Source organism: Odocoileus virginianus, chromosome 15 (assembly GCF_023699985.2).
Source record: "Odocoileus virginianus isolate 20LAN1187 ecotype Illinois chromosome 15, Ovbor_1.2, whole genome shotgun sequence".
NCBI lineage: Eukaryota > Metazoa > Chordata > Mammalia > Artiodactyla > Cervidae > Odocoileus > Odocoileus virginianus.
In genome coordinates, this window is record NC_069688.1 from 18,250,486 (window position 1) to 18,271,933 (window position 21,448).

Sequence of the window (21,448 nt, forward strand, 5' to 3'; positions counted from 1 at the left end):
CACTGTCTGCAAAGTTTTGCCTTCACCAGAATGTCATACAGTTGAAATCATAGAGAAGTTAGCCTTTTCAGACTGGCTTCTTTCACTTAGCAATGTCACTGAAGAATGATCCATGTAATTTAGCTCTCAATGATTTATTTATTTTTGAGCACCAAATAATATTTCAGGGTCTGGACAAGGGAATATTAAGCAACTTCACTACAGTTTTTCTTTAAATTTTTTTACCCATTGGAGGACATTGTACTTACTTCCAGTTCACAGTGATTATGAATAAAACTGTTATAAATATTTGCATGCAGGTTTTTGTGTGGACCTAAGTTTTAAGTACTTGGAAAATAACTTAGGAGGTGTATTGCTGGTTGTATGGTAAGATTTTACTTAGTTTACAAGAAGCTGCCAAATTGTCTTCTGAAATGGCAGTGCTATTCTGCAGTCCCTCCATCAGCAGTAAAGGAGTTTCCCATGCTCCGTATTCTCAGCCGCAACTGGTGTCTCGGTTTGTGGATCTGAACCATGTGGGCAGGGGTATCTCATTCTGCTAATGTACGATTCCTTAATGACAGATGATGGAGGACATATTTTCATATGCTTATTTGCCCCCTTTGTATTTTCTTTGATGATGTCTGCTCACATATTTTGCCCATGTTTACATCCAGTTGTTTGTTTTCTTATTATTGAACTGAACAAAGTTTTGTATATATACATATATGTATATATGTATATATGTATATATGTATATATACATAGGAGGTAACTCTTCATGTGTGTTGGATCCAACATAAATAAATGGCTTAAAGATATTTTCTCCCTGTCTGTGAGTGGGTTGCTTTTTTAATTTTCTTATTTTATGTAAAAAAGTATATTTTACAGAACAAAAGTTTTTTAATTTCATTGAAGTCCAACACATCAGTTATTTGATGGCCATAAAGATTGCTTTATTTCCTTCTTTAAGTCTATGTAAACTTAACTTATGTTTTGTTTCCATAATATTAGAAACAAGCCTGGAAGCTTGCAGCATGATTTGAATACTCATATGAATATGAGAAAATATGCCCTTATATGTCATTTTCTTGTTCCTGGTCTCAGTGGGAAGGGGTCCAGTTTCCCATTATTAAGTGTGATATGAGCTGTGGGTGTTTTGTAGATGTTCTTTATCAAGTTGAAGGAGTCCCCCTACATTTCTAGTTTGCAGAGAGTTTTAATCAAGGGCGTATGTTGAGGCTTTTCAAATGCTTGTCCTGCATCAGTTGATATGAATATACTTGTTTTGTTCTTTAAATGTTTGATGTGGAGATAACATTGTTTGAATTTACAATGCTGAGTCATCCTTGCCTACCTGGAATAAACCCAGTTTGTTGTGATGTATAACTCCTTTTATACATTGTTGGTTTGGTTTAATATACTAATGACTTTTTGAAGATTGTTGCATAAATGCATTTGGGGCTGCCCAGCGTCACACCAGCAGTCCTCAAGGGATGTTTATCTACCTGTCGCTTCAACTTGTGAGCCAATGCCTTCCAACAATTATGTACCACAAACAAAACTGAGTCGAAAACAGGAAGATAGACCATAAATCCAGTAGAATAACACCATCCAAAAATCAGCAGTACAAAATGATAAAGAGGGTGTGCAGCCCCAGGAATTTTCACTCATTGCAGGTGGAAATGCAAAATGATGAAGCCACCGTGAAACACCGCCTGACAGTTTGTTGCAAAGTGAAATATTATGTTATACAACGGAGCATGCATATTCACAAGTATTTAGCCAAGAAAATCGAAAACATATGTTCATAGAAAAATATGTATAGAAGGTTTTAGTGAAGCTTTTATTCTTAATCACCAAAAATTAGAGCCAACCAACATGTCCTCAACATATGAATGGATAAACAGACTGTGCTACAACCGTAAGTGGAATTCTTTTCAATGATAAAAAGGAGTGATTGTCTCAATCGATGAAGAGAAAAGCATTTGACAAAATTCAACACTCTTCCCTGATCAGAATAACAAGCAAGTAAGCTACCTCAACATAATAAACACTTTAAATGGAAAGTCCAGTATTAATATCATACTCGGTAAAAAAAGCTTTTTCACTAAGATCAAGAATAAAAAAAGGATGCCCACATTTACCAGTTCTAATCAACATAGTATTGGATGTTTTATCCAGTGCAATTATGGAAGGAAAGAAAATACATCAAAATTGGAAAAGAAAGAAGGTGATCTCTGTTCATAGATGACATAGTTTCATCATTTTATTTTTGTGGATTTTAAATTAAAAAAAAAAGAAGGAGATAATAACCATGCTGTCAGATAACACATAGAGCTATGCTGTGCTCTGAACCACATCTAAAACTTTCTTTCACACTGAATTGATGGTGAAAGTCTGTTCAAGGATGTTTTATGTTCTTAACGAAAGTATAATTTGATGCTCAGATACAGATGATTTTGTGTAATCTAAGACTGATTACAAAATTTTTTACTTTCACATCAAAAATCAGCCTGTAGTTAGCAATAAAAATTTCTTTTTGAAAGAATTACAGGCTGTGAAAATAAGGGAATACACAGTTGTTTTTAAAGTGGTGAAGTGCAGATACTGAGTGAGAGGCACAAAACCATGATTAGCATTATTTTTATTAACAAATATTGTATCTAGGGAAAGACTGAAGGCAAAAGGAAAAGAGGGTGGGCAGAGGATGAGATGGTTGGATGGCATCACTCACTCAATGGACACGAGTTTGAGCAACCTCTGGGAGATAGCGAAGGACAGGGAAGCCTGGTATTCTGCCGTCCATGGGGTTGGAAAGAGTCAGAAACGAGTTAGCGACTGAATAACAACAACAACTGTATCTAGTGTACACTCACGTCTCTTGGATAAAATAATTGTACTGGAAATTATGTTTGTCCCTGGGAAGATTTTGTGGTCTGAGATGCCAGGATCCACAAATCAGAGCCCCAGTAGTATAATGGCATACAACATAAGGGTATCACATACAGTGTAAAATATAAGGCATTGTCAGATGCTGGTGATAGACAATATACAACATTTGCTTCACTTTGAAAGTTTTATTTTTTCTCCCTATAATTACTTGTGTTCCCTCTACTCAAATAATGTGAACTTTATGTTTATCAGGTAGCAAATAAATTTGACCAGATCAGATGAAATTCAAACATTTTTCTCTTTCCCTATGGTGAACCTTGTGAGGTGATACGTGAAAGATGAAAGGCTCTCCATTTGTTACTCTGGATGTCAGGAGGTAAATCTTAGCATCCCCCTGAGATGTTTCCTCAACAATTGGGATAGTCATACTCATCTCCCAGTTACTTCAGAAGAGGCTGGATGGTTAGTCTGGGAAACATCAAGAATTCCTTCTGAGTTTCTTTGCCCAAGCAACGTCAGAAAGAGTGCGTGATTGTTCTTACTGGGGTCCTTGACTAGGCACTGTGGCTGCTCTTAGTCCATGCTGGGGTTTCTGCTCAGTGATGAAAAAAACAGGGTTCCTCCCAGTCGTGAACAGCAACAGCGCTGTGCTGGAGTTCCAGCATCATGTGCCTCGCGGCACAGACTTGCTGATTGAGTCTCCCGTTTGTGAAACCCAGACGGGAACTGCCAGCTGCGCTGGTGAGCAACAGCCCTGTAGGTCCAGTGATCTGACTGTCCTCACCTCATCAATCTCCTTCCTCTCCGGGAGCTGTGCTGGGCAGGTGCTCTGTCTGGGGACATGGTTGCCCAGGTTGCTATGGAAACGGAGCCAGACTAGATGCAGGAGAAAGAGCAGCCCTTCTCCTCTCATTACTCACAAGGTGAACCCTTCTCCTGCTCAGGACTCCAGACAGAGCTAAGCCAGTGGAGGGAGGAAGTGGGGACTTCAACCAGGCGGGTCAGGGGCAGGGAGCCCAGTGTTCCTCACCACCTACTTTTTAAGGGACATGCTGGTGAGAATTAGAGTCAGTGGTTTTTCTGATACTGTTTCATTGGAAAGTACTCTCTGCAAGCTTATGTGCCCTCATTGAACCCTCATTCTAAAATTTTTAACCGAACATAAGCCATTTCAATTTTACATCTCAAGTGACCAGCTCATAGATTTCTGAAATTGGCATTCATTGACCTGAACTTATTGAAAGAGATAGAGTTTAAAGTTCCTGTTGTTCAACCATGGCTTCAGGGTCACATGAGACATGTAAGATTCCCCATGGCCTCTGAGACAAGGCAGCTCTAAGACAAGACAGGCTAATGTCCGGGCGCCGGCCACGTTTCATGTATTGTCTTGATCAGTTCACCCTTTCCTGAAGTGTCCTTGGGTTGAGACGATGGTGCCTTTTGGAGAGGTGAGTACGAGGTCTGGGCCTGAAGCTGAGTGACTGACAGAGAGGTTCCCGTGGTTTCCGTTTGGTCATCCTGTCATTGGTCATTTTGTCAGGTACCAGATGGCAGGACTGTCCTCTGGGACTCTGTTGAAAAGAAGTAGAGTTTAAAGTAGAACAGGAGACTTGAGGGAAGTTCCAGATGACGAAATAAAAAGGCAGTAAGCCAATGCTCTTAGTAAGGGCCACCCTTACGCAGTCTCAGTAATTTCAGATATGTCAGACAGGGACAGATATACATGGCTTCAAAATAAAGTGCCTGTGTTTCACACAAGTTCATAACCATCTTCAGGGCTGTAATTGCCATGTCCCCACCATTTTGTGTGTGATAGTTTCCTCTGAGGACTGAAATTTGAAGTAATCATGAAGTAACAAACTCTATTTTCCTTCACGTATTTAGCAGCATATAAGGATTATTTTCTCCCCACATTTTAACACATACTTGAGACTCACATCTATTTTCAAGTATTTGAAATGACCAGACACCCAGAGAAATCACTGTTTTCTCCTAGCAGGACAGCTGTATTTCTCCCTCATGAACGTCTGTTTCCAGGGAGGTGCTGGCAGAGCCAGCAGCGGCCCACAGAGCTGCTGACTGTACCAGAGCATTAACCCTGCTTTCCACGTGCACCGGGGAGGCGGGGGGTGGGGGATACCAGAAGTTCAAAGTGACATATGAAGTGATGCACGTGATGGAGTGAGATGAAAGACCATGGGGGAAAGTGTACCAGCAACTCCGCAGCGCTTACTTCTGAGTCCTGTGCTGCTGTGCAAACGTGTGGTGATGATGTGTGTAAACAAACACTTACAGCTTCGGGCTTCAGCTGCTCTTCCAATGTGACTGTCACCGAGTCCGCTTTGCTTCTCAGATCCTGACAATTCACTCTTGAGACAATCTCATACAGAGTTGCACAAAAAATAAGGGAAAGTCTCTCCCTTCCTTCAAAAATTAGATAAAACTTAATTTTGAACCCACCTGTTCCAGATGACTTTTTAAAAGTTAACATTTTTGCCAATTCAAAAATTTTGTTTAACTGCCTAATAGAACATGAACTAGTCAGTTGGCACACAATGTTAGAAAACACAGTAAAATATTACTTATGTCTTTGAAGAAATACTGCAATTAAAACAAATGCTGAAATAGTGTTACTATAGTGTGTGAACTAGCTACCAATGTATTCTGCTTGTTAAATTCAACTCATCTAGAATGTGACAGTTATAGAATCTTATTTTAATGAGATCTTTTAAAGTGATAGAATTTTTAGTTATAGCTTCAAATATTACAGTAAAAGTGGATCAGGCGTTCTACATTCTCACCTCACTAAAGTAAATGATTCTTTTTCCATATTGAAATTCATTAATAGTTATTACTATATCCTGGTTATTAGAGCTGACATTGTTATTTAGTCAACCTCCACTCTTATTTGTAATATTTACCCAAATTGAAAACTTACTACATACTCACACACTATTTTAGGTTGAAACTTTAGGAATTCAGAAGTACTAAAAATTTAGTAGTTCTTTTTAAAACATACAACTATATACATATTTTTGCTGTGATTTTTTTTTAATTTTACAAGAGCATAATGTTCAGACTTGAAATGACTATATAAGGGATCCTACTGTACTTATTTGTGTATGTGGAGTGTTTCCCAAAAATTAAAATGCAGGAAAGGTGATAAAATGAATGAGTGAGATTCATCCTCAGGAACGTCACAGCACCTTTCTCCAGCTGTGATGTCCACAGTAATCCAAACCCCTATCCCTTCCTTCATCTGTTTTCAGCTTTTCGATCACTGTTCAGTGTCACTTTGTGGTAAGAGATGGTATTTCTAAGTTACCTCAAACACCTTTCTTATTTTGCACTGATTCCTCCAAATTCCATGTGATGCTTGCTTTCTCATGTTGATCCAACCACTACTTCCAGGGGCGGCGATGGGATTTTCTGTATGCAGTTCTGCATCTCATTTTCCAGCTGAACAGTTCCTGCTGTCACACATGGCTTACTGTCCAATCTGGTGGGCTACAGTCCCGCCAGAGTCATACAGAGTCGGACAGGACTACACATGCACCAACACCAGGGTTTGTGGGAACTATAGGCTCCATCCTTGACCAAATGTGTCTTTCCTGAGATGGCCCTATCTCTGCCCTCAATGCTGGTAGCTCTCTGAACCCACCCGTCACCTGTAGGTGTGGACATGCACACCTGTCCTCACAGAGAGGGGCATGTGTCCCCCCCCCAACTGCTCCACAGCTTCCCCTCAAATTTACATGTGAAAGTGGGAAGCAGAGGACCTAGTCCCACTCAGGAGAGCCCCACTCAATCAGTACATTATTTCCCCCTACAATTAACATAAACAAAAATGGTTAAATAAGGAAACGCTTTGTTCACTCAGTGTCCACGGGTGGTCACCACCTCAACATGGATAGTAAAGCTCGGTATCGTGTCTACTGCCAGCTTAGCTGTTTTGTCTGAAAAGCAGTTTGTTTAAGACCGTTCCTCAAAGTCACGCTCAATTTCCTTTTCCTCCAGAGGTCAGGACTCTAAGAAAATCATTTACTGCAGTTAAAGACGTATCAGCGGGGTGAGGCCAAAGTCAAAGGGAAGTCCTGTGTGTGGTGTGTGTGTGTGGTCTGAGTGTGTGTGAGTGTGTGTGTGGTCTGAGTGTGTGTGTGTGTGTGTGGTCTGAGTGTGTGTGGTTTGTGTGTTTGTGTGTGATGTGTGTGTGTGTGGTCTGCGTGTGTGTCTCTGTGTGTGGTTGGTCTGTGTGTGTGTGGTATGTGGAACCCACAGCATGCTCACCACCAAGACTAAACCCTCCCATCAGCTGTGCACTCTGAGTGGTGCTGACGTGTCAGTGCAGGTTCATAACTTGTACCAATGGCCCACTCAGCTGGAGTGTGTTGACCACAGGGAGGCTGTACTTCCAGGGGGCAGGGGGTCCAGGTGAAATCTCTGCACTTTCCCCTCCAGTTGGCTGAGAACCTGAGACTGCCCTACAAAAATAAAGTCTTTAGAAAACAAAATGGTGAAATAACCTCCAGCTATGAGCATTTTTGGCTTCATACACCACAGCAGTGGTGGACGGCTAAATATTTCCTCAGAATCTCCTGTGAATTTAGAATGGCCCTGGTGGGAAGGCAGAAGGACAGAGAACACAACCGGATTCTGTGCAGTTTCCTGTTTAACAGACGGATGGAGTTTAGGGACATTCAGGTCACAGTCCGAGCAGTTAGCTTGTCCTGGTTTAAGAGAATCAGCCTATAAATATAGACTTCCCTTTCCTTTTTTCCGTTTTTATTGATTGCCATCTTTTACCAACTTCTGTGCTTTTACTCTTGTACTCACCCAAGGCAGTATGAGAGAATAACTGTGCCGATATGTCATCTGATTAAAATGGACATTTGATTTGCATCAAGAAATGTGAATGAATATGAAAATGATGATAAGATTTATTGGCACTGATTTTTGATTGTACAGGAAGATGACATTCTTCTTTATTCATGATGTGGAACCTATATTTTCTACCTGACAGTATTAGGCCAATTATCCCAATCCTGTTTTCTGAAAAGATGACTATTTCTTCATTAATTCTTTTAGTATATGTGCTGCTGAATCAAGCATGTGTTTCTGCATTAATTAAGAGATGTGTATGTGTTGAGGACTTGAAGTTGTGGTTATCCAGAAAGCCACCCATAACTGACCTTTTATTGAAAACAAACTCAAAGTTCCGTTGCTCGGGTAAGGTTTTATAATTTTTGAAAAGTTTTTATTTATCTCAATGGCATTTGAACATTTCAAGACTCAAGTTTACCAATATAAAGCTTTAAAAGAAAAGCACTTGCCATCATCTATTTCTGGGGCAACCATATTTAATTTATTCTACTTCATTCTCTTAATTATACTTGAGATTCTCACAGTGTTGTTTTTTATTTAACATTGGATATTATCTATTGCACACTTGCTGTAGAATGTGTGCATTTAGCAGCTGCTTTCCACTGCCTCAGACACTCCAGTGCACTTGTATAACAATGATTATATAAACATTAAATGCCACTGTGAAACAAGCCAAGTTCATAAATTCTTGCTAAGCTAAACACTAAAAAAAAAAAAAAAAGGAAAAATGGGAACTTTGCATGGGATTATCTTGAATCCATGGGAAACTTGTGGATATCCTCACAGTGTCATGTCTGGGGTTATCCATGATACACCATCTTCCTCCAGTTCAGCTAATCTTGTATTTATTTGTTGATATTAAATCAAAGCCAGTTGATCACTATACATTACCTTGTATATATGGTATTCCACACTAAACTCACTTAATAACTCACCATGCAGTAATGTCTATAGGCTCTTAAGGATTTTCTGTATTCAAAAATCACGTTACCTCTGAATAATGTGTTTCATTTCTTCTATTCAAGTTTAATGATTTTTATTAGCTCTGCTCTTGCCTTATTACAGTAAAACCTGAAGAAAAATTAAGGAGAAATGAAATTGGTGGCCATTTTCACCTTATTTCTGATATCAAAGAGAAATGTATCAGTAATTCACCATTAGCTGTGATGTTTCTTATACATTTTTTTGTATATCTCTTTATAATATGAAGGGTACTTCTTTGTACACTCAATTTTCTATGAGCTTTTATCAAATGAATCAAATGAATGTAATCAAAGGCTTCTTTGTATCTATTAAAATGATTATATAATTTTCTTCATTTTTAAAAATTTCCTACTTTTAACATGATGACATGTATTATTTGTGTGTGTGCCGTGTATGTGTGTGTATCTTATCTAATGCTCAGACTGGGTTAATGTTATTGTTCTGTCCTCAAGTCAGGGTTAGGGCCAATCCAGCAAAGTTGTTTATGTTATTTTGCTTTTTATTTCTATAATTTCATTTGATTTGGGGGGCTTCCCCAGTTGGCTGAGCGGTAAACAATCCCCCTGCAATGCAGGAGACGCAGTCTGGATCTTTAGGTTGGGAGATCCTCTGGAGAAGGAAATAGCTACCCACTCCAGTATTCTTGCCAGGGAAATACCATGGACAGAGGAGCCAGGTGGGCTACAGTCCACGGGGTCTCAAAGAGTCAGACACAGCTGAAGCAACTTAACATGCACACAGCACATAGAGACCAGACGTCATTCTAAACCATTTTCATAGTCAGTTCTTTAATGATTTTATGATGATCATTTTCCCATAAGTTTAATAACAAATTATATCCCCATGGTTATTACTTACTTCTTCACTTATTATTCTTAATGCTCCTCTTAGTCTATGTGAGTTTTTTAATTTATAGAGATACTTATATCTTTTCTAGATACATTTGCTGTAAATAATCCTCAGCTTTCTGAACTTCTTTTAATATTACTGTTTGTCTTGTAATATTTTGATAAATGACTATTATTTAACTGGTAGAAATAAACCTAGTAATTTTATAATTTGGAAAGTGTGGAGAGTTATCCTATATTTTCAGGGAAAGAGAAGAAAATATGCAATGATATAATGGAAAAACAATAACCTATTTATTTTTTGCGAACATGTGTGAGTGCACTGAAACTATTTAATTAGAACTAGCACTCTGGTCAACATCTGCAAGGTAATTTTCTCATAGATCTCCAAATAGTGCATCATGGATACCCAATGAATATTCAGTAAATTCATAAATATAGATCTTTCTGTAGACCTAACACAGACCATAAACTCAAGAGAGTCTTGATGAATGTAAATGAAGGATAATGACATCGTGTGTGAACAGGGACCACAGAATGGTGGGGGGAGGGAGGCTGTGAAGGCTGTGTGGCTGCAGCCTAGCGCGTTCATCCTGTGCACCTTCCACTGAACGTTTCCAGCCCATCACAAGATGTGAGAGCTGGAAAAGACCACCCATTACTTTAAGGTGCTGCAATCACATGGAAATGTTTGCCGACACACTGATAGTATCATTTTTATTATGTTTTCTATTAGGTTCAAGTTCTTCGGAATGCTGGAGAAGAGGTGACCCTGACAGTCTCATTCTTGAAACGAGCACCTGCTTTCCTCAAACTGTCACTGAACGAAGACTGTGCATGTAAGCATTTGTGAAGGATAGGTAAAATGCTCACGTCCTGCTTGCTTTCTGAACCATTATTTCCTGACAGTAATTAGTAGCTTCTTTTCAAAGTTGGGATTTCTACCTGAATACAAACATTTTGTCTTAATATCGCAAAGCGTTCAATTAACCTTTCTCCAAAGGGAACAGCTGTTGTTTTTGTTTCAAAATGTATTCACATTTAGCTATTTTCCAACTATAATTGGGGAAACATTATTTGTTTTAAAATGTGTCATATTAAATATATACATTTTTTATCTCTATTGAATTTCATTCATAACATTTGATGAATATATATTCTCTAAGTAAAAACAATATACTCTTATTCAACTACTGAATTTACTAAATAAGCATTTACACTTAATTTGTCCTGATGAAAATATGGAGATTGAAGGAAGCCCTGATCTATGTGGAAATGTAATAATTTTCATAAGAGCTACTTAAAATTTTCTGTATCTATTTGCACATTATGAAATGAAATGCATACATCTTATAGGTTTTGCTAAAATCAGAGAAGAATATATTTTTCATGGAGTTTACATGAAATGAAATGCAAAGATCCTCAATTCTCAATTGGATCAATTTTGACAAATGCACATTTGCTCAGTCCACATGCACATAGATCATAAAATGGTTCTGCTGTGCATCTTCCTGTAGATAACATTCCCACAAAAAACCACTGACTTGATTTCTTGCCACCAAGTATTATTTTTTTGCTTCTTCTAGAATTTTATGTAATGTAATCAAGCTGTTTTTATTTTTTGCATCTGGCTTCTTTCATAATGAACCATCTCATGTTATATATTTTCAGAACTTTTTTTTTACATTGCTGCATAGTGTTCCACTTGTGACTGTAGAAAAGTTGGGTAATATATTCTCCTGCTGATAGGCAACAGAACTGTTTCTGATGTTTTACTATTGTAAAAAAAAGCTGCTATAAACAGTTCTGCACAAGGATGGAGAGTCTTAATATTTTATGTCACTACTATAACTAGTACTATAAGTACCTAGGAGTGGAAATGCTGAGTGACAAGACAGATGTTCAAGTAACTTCCTGACAAACTGCCAAATCTATTTCTAAGATGGGCATATATTTACAGATCTCTCAGTGTCCACTCCAGTGTGGATGAGAGTTTTGGTTGCTCTACATTAATGCAATATGTGATGGTCACAATTTCTCCAGCTGTTCTCTTGAGTGTCTGGTGGTATTGGATTGAAGTTTCAATTTGCATTTCTCTGAAGACTAATAATGATTTGCTCCTTGTCATGTGCTATTTGCATATTTGCATGTCTTATTTTGTGATGTGTCTGCTCAAGTCTTTTCCCCCTATTTCTATTGGTATGCCTTTATATTATCACACTGCAGGAGAGTACAAGACTGCTTATAAACCTTTTGTTAGTTATGTGTGTTACAAACATTTCATTCATTTTGTGCATGACTATATTTTTTACCCAAGGTGTCTCAAGTTTGTACAACTCTTTGTGAGAGTTTAATTTAATTTTTATAGGTCTAATTTCATTTTGTTGTTGTTTTTGTTGTATATGCTTTTGGTCTTCTGTATCTTCTCTAAAAAATATTTGCTTACTCCATGGTAGCAAGGATCTCTCCCTACACTTTTGCAAGCAGCTTTACAGCTTCATTTTTTAAAAATAGATTTATTTATTCATTTGGCTGGGCCTGCACATGGGATCTTTGATCTTTGTTGAGGCATATGGGACCTAGTTTCCTCCACATGGGATTCAACCTGGGCCCCCTTTATTGGGAGCATGGAGTTTAACCACTGGAACACCAGGGGAGTCCCTATAACATTGATTTCTGTGTTTAAGTTTATAATCTATCTTATAGTAATAACATTTTGGTTCTGAGGTAGGAATCAAGAATGAAGGAATCACCATCAGATTTCCATTAATTTAAGCATACTGTATTCTTTCAACAAAACCACAGTGTTGATCATTGCAGCTTTATACTACTTTAAAAAGTCATCCAGGGTAGGTTCCTCAACTTTACAATATTTCAAGGTTGTTCAGCTATTCTAGATCCTTGCATTGCTGCATACATTTTATAAATAGCATATCAGTTTCCATATAAAAAAGCTATTATGATTTTGAACGTGACTAGATTGAATTGATAAACAGTTAGTATACTTAACACCTTAACAACTTTAAATATTTCATTTCACAAACATATCTTTCCATCTCTTTATATTTTATTTTTTCTGTCAATATTTTAGTGTTTCCAATGGGAAAGTATATCATATCTTTCATTAAATTTAAGTCTTTTATGTTTTTCTATTTTAGTGTAATATTTTAAAGATTTAATTTGCCAATTATCTATTGCTAGCATACAGAAACAATAAAACAAGCATTTTTATATATTGACATTCTGCAACATAGCTTAATTTCCTTACTAATTCTAATAAGATTTCTTGTGCTTTGTAAAAGCTTTTCCACATATGAAGTTACGTCATCTGCAAATAGTGAGTTTTGCTTGTCTCTTTCCAAGCTATATGTCTTTAATTCCTTGTTTTTTCTTGGTTTTGCAAATAGTAATGGGGTGGTCCTCTAGTAAAGTATTGAAAGAAGTCCTAAGTGCAGATGTCCTTCCCCTGCGCAAGATACTGGTGGACACCATCCAGCTTTTCACTGTTAAGCGTGCCATCAGCTGTGGGTGCTCATAGTTGCCCTTTTAATTATTAATTTAGTTATTTAATTTATTTTTAATTGGAGGAAAATTTCTTTACAGTGTTGTGTTGGTTTCTGCCACACAACAATATAGATCAGCCATAATTATACATAATTCCCATCCCTCGTGAGTCTCCCTCCCTCCCCCACCCCACCCCTATAGGTCATCACAGAGCACCAGGCTGGGATCCGTGTGTTATTCAGCAGCTTCCCCCTAGCTATCTACTTTATACATGGTGAGTGTGTATGTTGATGCTACTTTCTCCATTCATCCCACTCTTTCCTTTCCCCACTATGTCCACAAGTCTCTTCTCTATGTCTATGTCTCCATTCCTGTCCTACAAATAGGTTCACCTGTACCACTTTTCTAGATTTCACATATATGCATTAATATACAATATCTGTCTTTCTTTCTCTGACTTACTTTGCTCTGTATAACATAGGTGCCTTTTATTGGGCTAGAATAGAAAGCAAAAGTCACTCAGGCATGTCCAACTCTTTGCGACCCCATGGACTATACAGTCCATAGACTTCTCCAGGCCAGAATACTGGAGTGAGTAGCCGTTCCTGTTTTCAGCGGATCTTCCCAACCCAGGGATCGAACCCAGGTCTCCCACACTGCAGGTGGATTCTTTACCAGCTAAGCCACGAGGGAAGCCCCGGTTAGAATAGAGACACCCTTCTAATCCTGGTTCCTGAAGATTTTTCTTTTTCTTTATTTGTTTTAGTAGAAGTTATGAATTGTGTCAAGTATTTTTTCATCCATTGAGATATTACATTAAAAACATTTTTTTCTGTTGATATCGTAACTTTTTAAAAATTGATTTTGAATGCCAAATAAAGCTTGCATTCCTAGGATAAACACTATGGTCATGCTGTATCTTTATAGATATATTACAGGTTTTAATTTGCTAAAGTATTGTTATTATATTTTAATCTATATTCTTTAAAGATTTCCAGATGTACTTTTCCTGTGATGTTTTAGTGGGATTTTGGTACCAAGGTTATTATGTCTTTCAAACAATTACTGAATTGTAAAATCTTAGATAATCACAAATCTTTAAGACATATATTACTCATCCTTAAAAACAGATATCTGTAGTTTTCTCATGAGGATCTAATATGAAGTATTTTAGTTGTAAATTGATGGCATGTCAATGAAGGTGCTCCCAGTGACAGTGCACACAGCAGAGCGATTGTGAAGACAGAGCACTTACAAACCTTGCATTATGGTAAATACACACGAGATTTGCTAGTAGATTAGTACAGAAAATTAAGTAGGACTTTGTAGACAAACAAAATCTTGCACCATTCTAAGTATGGTTCATAAGAATAGGCCTCTTCGGGTAATAAAATGAAATAGTATTTTTATATGGTTGAATGCTTCCCTTAATAAAACCTTAATGCTTCTGAAATCAAAGATTAATATTTACAGGTCTGTTTTAGGGTCCACTTTAGGTTTTAATTTTTATTTTTGCTTACTTCCAAAACTCTGGCTTTGACATAAATAAAGCAGCGATAATTTTACTACCTGGCCTGCATGATACCTGAAGTGACCTGAAGTTCACGGTACAGATGTCCATGCAGAGCCGGTGGGCTTCTAACCAGCAACGCTCTGCCTCTTCCCGCAGGTGCGCCGAGCGACCAGAGCAGCGGCACCTCCTCCCCGCTCTGTGACAGTGGCCTGCACCTCAACTACCATCCCAACAACACAGTAAGATGCCCAGGGCACGGTCCCCACTAATGAGGAGGGAGCCTAGACAAAGCCCAGGGTACACCGAGTTAGAATTTGCTCAAACTGCTCTGGGACCTGGCTTCTCTGACAGACTTGAAATCCTTGGCTGCTTTACTTTTTCAGAATTACGCTAATCCAGGGAGGAGGTAAATAAGTAGGTCTATTATTTTTTTAATGTCATTTTTCTCCTCTCAGGTCTGCACCAAGTCCTTCGTAAGCTGTAGAGACTTAACTTCGAGAGGTCACATAGAACATCATAAATCATTTTATAACATGGCATCTTCTATGTAATTTGACATAATTTGTTATCATGTTTCATTTGAAATTATTTCACGAAAAGTAGCTATATAATTTGTGATATATTAGGATTTCTTAGCCACCTTCACTCACACCAGGGAATTAATGCAAAGTGATAAAGATGAAAATCTAATCTACACATTGTGTAAAATGTGAGAGATGTTAAAGTAGATCTGTATTTAATAATTGATAAAATCAGCATGTTGGTTTTATACACATTTAATAAAGTGCTGATTTTTATTTTCCACCTGTACTTTGGAGTAAGCAGTTCTTTTTCTTTTGTAAATGTTTTGAACTTTCTTGTATTTCACCCTTTGAAACATGCGCACATTCTAAAGACAAAACGAATCCTTCCGGTTAAATGTGAGACGGTCACTTACCCCTGTGCTCACAAACTTGAAGAGAAGCAGAGCTCACTTATGAAGAATTTTATTTTTCTATTCCAAGTATTAGGATGTATAAGACGTGGAGCTTCCTCTGACCTGTATGATTCACTCTCCATTGGAAATTCTTGACCTCACCGTGGCATTTCACTTCAAAGTCCTGCTTCTGAGCATCTTCACGCCTCTGGCCTCAGTGCACTGAATCGCAAAGCATCAGTCTCAGCCAGCTCCTGTAGGCTCCCAGTCATTTTCCTTTGCCTTTTTTGTTCTGAAAGAGGAACGATTGGCACCACCAGGGTTGTCTCTACAAGAGTAAACCAGCCACATCTGGTACTTCACTGCCCTTCTCGCTTACTTCTGTGACCAGAGAAGTAACTGTCACACCATGGATAATATCTAAAATGTGGTCTTCAGAAGGCGGCAAGGTCCGAGTGACGCAAACAATGAGTGCTTGTGTACGAAGTGAATACAGGCGTCCGTCCGCGTGCCCGTCAGCTCCATCTCGCCGCCCCAGCTCAGCCTCCCCCTCCTGCGTGCTCTCGTCCATCCCTGTGGTCAACATGCTCGTGACGCCTCTGCTGTCTTTCGGGTCCTTTCACGGGTGATGCCTTGACCCCCACAGCTCTGAGTCGACCGCCTCCCCTCTGAAAGGAGCCTCTGCCTGGAATCAGGGCTCAGCGCCCTGTCCCCACTGTGGCTGCAGCCAAGGACGCAGAGATGCGGCAAGGAGCAGCCCTCCAGCCTTGCCAGGCAGGCGATACAGTGCCCACTCCACCTATCAGGAGCCCACATCCTGCCAGGTTCCCTCCTCATTCCCTTTCTCCGGAGATCTCCCCCATATGACCCTCACACCTGAGCCTCCATCTCGGCTCTCTCCTGAGACGGGAAGAGCTGTTCTGCAGAGCTGAACGTGCTGGGTGACGTTTTTCTAGTCCCTGCCCCGTACCCGTGGACCTCTCTGTAATAAGGAGATGGGAAGAGGAAGGTCGGTGGGTGGGAGTCATTCACGCTGCTTTCACCTCTTCCCGACACACACAGCAGTGTCGGTGGACTTGAGTTCACCACCTGTGCCTCAGTGTGGTGCTTGAGTCAATGTCTTCCTTACAAAGATCTGACTGCAGTAAGCAAACCATTCAGCAGACCCACAGCACAACTGTTCCAAATAAATCCAACTGTCAGATCTTCAAAAACTCCATCATCATAAACTTTTCTTTCTGAGTTATGTCTTTCCACTTCAAGAGGCATGTTTGATTTCCATTTTAAGCCTTAGGATCGAACATTGTTTGGCTTTGCTAAGGATCTTTAGGGCTTCACAGGTGGCACTAATAGTAACAAACCTGTCTGCCAAGCAGGAGAGGTAAGAGAGGAGGGTTTGATTCCTGGGTCGGGAAGATCCCCTGGAGGAGGGCATAGCAATCCACTCCAGTATTCTTGCCTGGAGAATCCTATGGACAGGGGAGCCTGGTGGGCTACAGTCCATAGGGTTGCAAAGAGTCGGACATGACTGAAATGACTTATCACACACAGGCATGCAAGGATCTTTAAAGGAACTAATAGCACTTGCAATAAGACAATAAGAATCAAGACACACACACACACACAAAAAAAAAGAATCAAGACACATATAAATTAAAGTAAAAGTAAAGACAATAATTGCATTGCATCTCAATCAAATAGATATTTACTGAGAACCTACCATGTGGGAACTCGTCTAGGTGCTATGGGAAACAATTATGGTTCCTGACCCAAAAAAATGTTAAACCCCAAATCTATAGGCAAATGCATGAAATAAACTGTAACACTACCAGAAAAAGAACTGTGGACATTAGCATCCTAAATATCAGAGAAAGGTCTGCTAGAGACTTTAAACATCTGACTTAATTTGAATCAACCAGAATTGGTAGCTTTTATACCAAACGCGAGGCCACTCAGAAATTAGTGCGTCACACAGACTTGGCAGCTGGTTTGGGGGGTGGAGGACGGTCTACTCAGAGATTCATAAGATTAGGGGCCTGTGTCCTTCTGACTCATCACAGATAATGAGGCACATGGAAACCTGGACAGCAGGGCGCCTTGTGGCATGTGTTCCCGAAACAAGCATGCATCGTGGAGTCAGGTCCCTAGGAGAAGCATCAGTCCTTGCTGTGTCTACTCCTCATTTCTGACCAGCCCAGGGATGCTGTGTTCAGTTCCTGTGCCATATTTATTTTCTGAAACAAATTTTGAGTAAGCAGATGCTGTTTGAGTTTCCTGAAACATTGCTTACGTATTTAAGACAACATTTGAAACATATGAGAAAATAACACCTGATGATATGTTAATATCACTCCACTGCCTTACATAACAGTATAGCCTAGTCCTCCCAAGGACTTGAGGACACTAATTTTAGGACACATGAGATTTTCCCAGTTTGCTCATCAAGGTGAAGAGAGAGTTTGCCTTGTGCTCACCAGGTGGCTTAAACTCAGGTGACTAGCTCACCAGATCCTGAGAAACATTCTCACTATTCACCTTTAATCAACGCTTTCTATGCCAAGTCCTTAATGAAATTTGGATCTGAATTGTGCCCTATATGGGCTTCCCTGGTGGCTCAGATGGTAAAGAACCCACCTGCCAATGTAGGAGATGGAGGTTCGATCCCTGAGTTAGGAATATCTGTTGGAGAAGAGAATGGCAACACACTCTAGTGTTCTTGCCTGGAAAATCACATGGATAGAGGAGCCTGGTGGACTGTAGTCCTTGGGGTCACAGAGTCAGACATGACTGAGTGACTGACACAACACACTTTTGCTCTGTATGCATTTCTATTTTGGCCTGATCATTGTTCTTGAGATCACTGAATGGGAATATACCTTGAAATGTGTTACATTTTGTGAAAAGTTTTTTTTAATTCATTTATTTATTTTAATTGGAGACTAATTACTTTACAATATTGTGGTGGTTTTGCCATACATTGCTATGAATTAGTCACAGGTATACATGTATTCCCCATCCCAAAACCCCCTCCCACCTCCCTCCCCATCCCATCCCTCTGGGTTGTCCCAATGCCCCAGTTTTGAGTGTCCTGTTTCATGCATCAAACTTGGACTGGTCATCTATTTTACATACGATAATATACATGTTTCAATGCTATTCTCTCAAATAATCCCACCCTCGCCTTGCCCACAGAGTCCAAAAATCTGTTCTTTATATCTATGTCTCTTTTGCTGTCTCACATATAGGGTTGTCATTACCATCTTTCTAAATCCCGTATATATGCATTAATATACTGTATTGGTGTTTTTCTTTCTGACTTCACTCTGTATAACAGGCTCTAGTTTCACCCTCCTCATTAGTACTGATTCAAATGTGTTGTTTTTAATAGCTGGGTAATATTCCATTGTGTATATGTACCACAACTTTCTTAGTCATTCATCTGCCAATGGACATCTAGGTTGCTTCCACAGCTGTCATAAACAGTGCTGTGATGAACATTGGGGTACATGTGTCTCTTTCAATTCTGGTTTCCTCAGTGTGGATGCCCAGCAGTGGGATTGCTGGGTCATATGGCAGTTCTATTTCCAGTTTTTTTAAGCAGTCTCCACCCTGTTCTCCTTAATGACTGTGCTAGTTTGCATTCCTGCCAACAGTATAAGAGGGTTCCCTTTTCTCCACACCCTCACCAGCATTTATTATTTGTAGGCTTTTTGATAGCAACCATTCTGACTGGCGTGAGATGTTACCTCATTGTGGTTTTGATTTGCATTTCTCTGATAATGAGTGATGTTGAGCATCTTTTCATGTGTTTGTTAGCCATCTGTATGTCTTCTTTGGAGAAATGTCTGTTTATTTATTTGGCCCATTTTTGATTGGGTCATTTATTTTTCTGGTATTGAGCTGCGTGAGCTGCTTGTATATTTTTGAGATTAATTCTTTGTCAGTTGCTTTGTTTGCTATTATTTTCTCCTATTCTGAAGTCTGTATTTTCACCTTGCTTATAGTTTCCTTTGTTATGCAAAAGCCTTTAAGTTTAATTAGGTCCCATTTGTGTATTTTTGCTTTTATTTCCATTATTCTGGGAGGTGGGTCATAGAGGATCTTTCTGTGATTTATGTCAGAGAGTGTTTTGCCTATGTTTTCCTCTAGGAGTTTTATAGTTTCTGGTCTTACATTTAGATCTTTAATCCATTTTGAGTTTATTTTTGTGTGTGGTATTAGAAAGTATTCTACTTTCATTCTTTTACAGGTGGTTGACCAGTTTCCCAGCACCACTTCTTAAAGAGATTGTCTTTTCTCCATTGTATGTTTTTGCCTCCTTTGTGAAAGATAAGGTGTCCATAGGTGTGTGGATTTATCTCTGGGCTTTCTATTTTGTTTCATTGATCTATATTTCTTTCTTTGTGCCAGTAGCATACTGTCTTGATGACTGTAGCTTTATATTATAGTCTGAAGTGTCAGGCAAGAGTTTCTTTTAAAGCAAAAACTATGTTAATGCTACTTTTCCCATTTGTGCTGTTAATATTATAGGGAACAACATCCTTGACATTGAAGAATAAATCTTTTGAAAGTTAGTTATGGGCCTTAAAACCATAAAGATCTTTGTGTTGTTAGATCATTTTGTATGCAATTAAAAATAATTCTGGCAGTTGTTACAGAAAAAGACTAGAAAGTAAATTTATATTCTACTGTCATAATTTAAACAATAAATATAAATAATTTTCAAAAGACACCAGATATTTCATTATAAATAACAGATCTGTAAAATGAAATGCACTAACCTTGATTATTTCAATAGCTGAAGTGGGAGTTATAACTTATTTTTTATGAGAAAGAAATGTGCAAGAAAGTGACATTTTTCAACTTTGATACTTAAAGACTCCAGGTTGAGGTGCTATATCGGAAGGTCAAAGGTCATGTGTATTTTCATACCTGCCAGCACACGAAGTCTATAAAATGTAATTGGTAAAGCTTATCATCCTCTCCTATGGTGATTTCATTCTCCATATTCCATTTCCTATGTCTTTTATGTTCTTTTACTTTTTCTGTCCATTTGTTCAGGAACAATGGAGTGAGAGGAGTTCTTTGTGCTTTTCATGAACAACGAGGGTCCATCTGTAAATAATTTGCCTGAAATTACTTTGCAGAATTGTGAAATAATCAAGACAAAAATCTGAGTCATTCTTTCCATTGTTTCAGCTCTGATTATGAATGTTTTATGTTGGGCTCTGGGCCACACTGGAGAAGGCAATGGCACCCCACTCCAGTACTCTTGCCTGGAGAATCCCATGGACGGAGGAGCCTGGTAGGCTGCAGTCCATGGGGTCGCTAACGGTCAGACACGACTGAACGACTTCACTTTTACTTTTCACTTTCATGCATTGGAGAAGGAAATGGCAACCCACTCCAGTGTTCTTGCCTGGAGAATCCCAGGGACGGCAGAGCCTGGTGGGCTGCCGACTATGGGGTTGCACAGAGTCAGACATGACTGAAGCGACTTAGCAGCAGCAGCTGGGCCACATGTTGGTTGCAGAGTCAGAGGGATATAGGTCCGAATGGATCCTGACACTGCAGCTCACCAGCTGGGGGCCTTGGGTCAATGTCTGAGTGCACAGCCTCCCAGGTGGGGCCTCGAGCAAAAGCCCACAAGTGGGTTTCTGTCGCTCGCTGCTTTGGGCTTAGGGACAGGGCTGCTTGGTCAGGTCCAGCCTGGCCATGGAAACCACATCTGTTTTCCCCAGCATGTCACATAGGATGGTGGTTTCAAGTATCCCTGTGCAGAAAAGACTTAGGAGAAGCTGTGGGTTTCCTTGGTGACAGCCATGACTTTGGAGACAGGTGCATGGGTGCACAGACGTGGCAAGTGACTCTCCCAGGACTTATCAGTTGGGGAAGCATGATTCTGAACCCAGGTGGCTTCATTCTAAT

General features: G+C 39.3%; 1 protein-coding gene across 6 annotated transcripts in view; it reads left to right on the forward strand.

The window, feature by feature from the left end:
- Positions 1–21,448, forward strand: part of SNTG1 (syntrophin gamma 1) — a 391,921-nt gene that overhangs the window by 285,385 nt on the left and 85,088 nt on the right. For all 6 annotated transcript variants that reach the window (XM_070477087.1, XM_070477085.1, XM_070477089.1 and 3 more), the window contains 2 exons: positions 10,324–10,426; positions 14,761–14,843. In XM_070477087.1, coding sequence (XP_070333188.1) covers positions 10,324–10,426; positions 14,761–14,843 — 186 coding nt within the window. The remainder of the gene's footprint in view (positions 1–10,323; positions 10,427–14,760; positions 14,844–21,448) is intronic.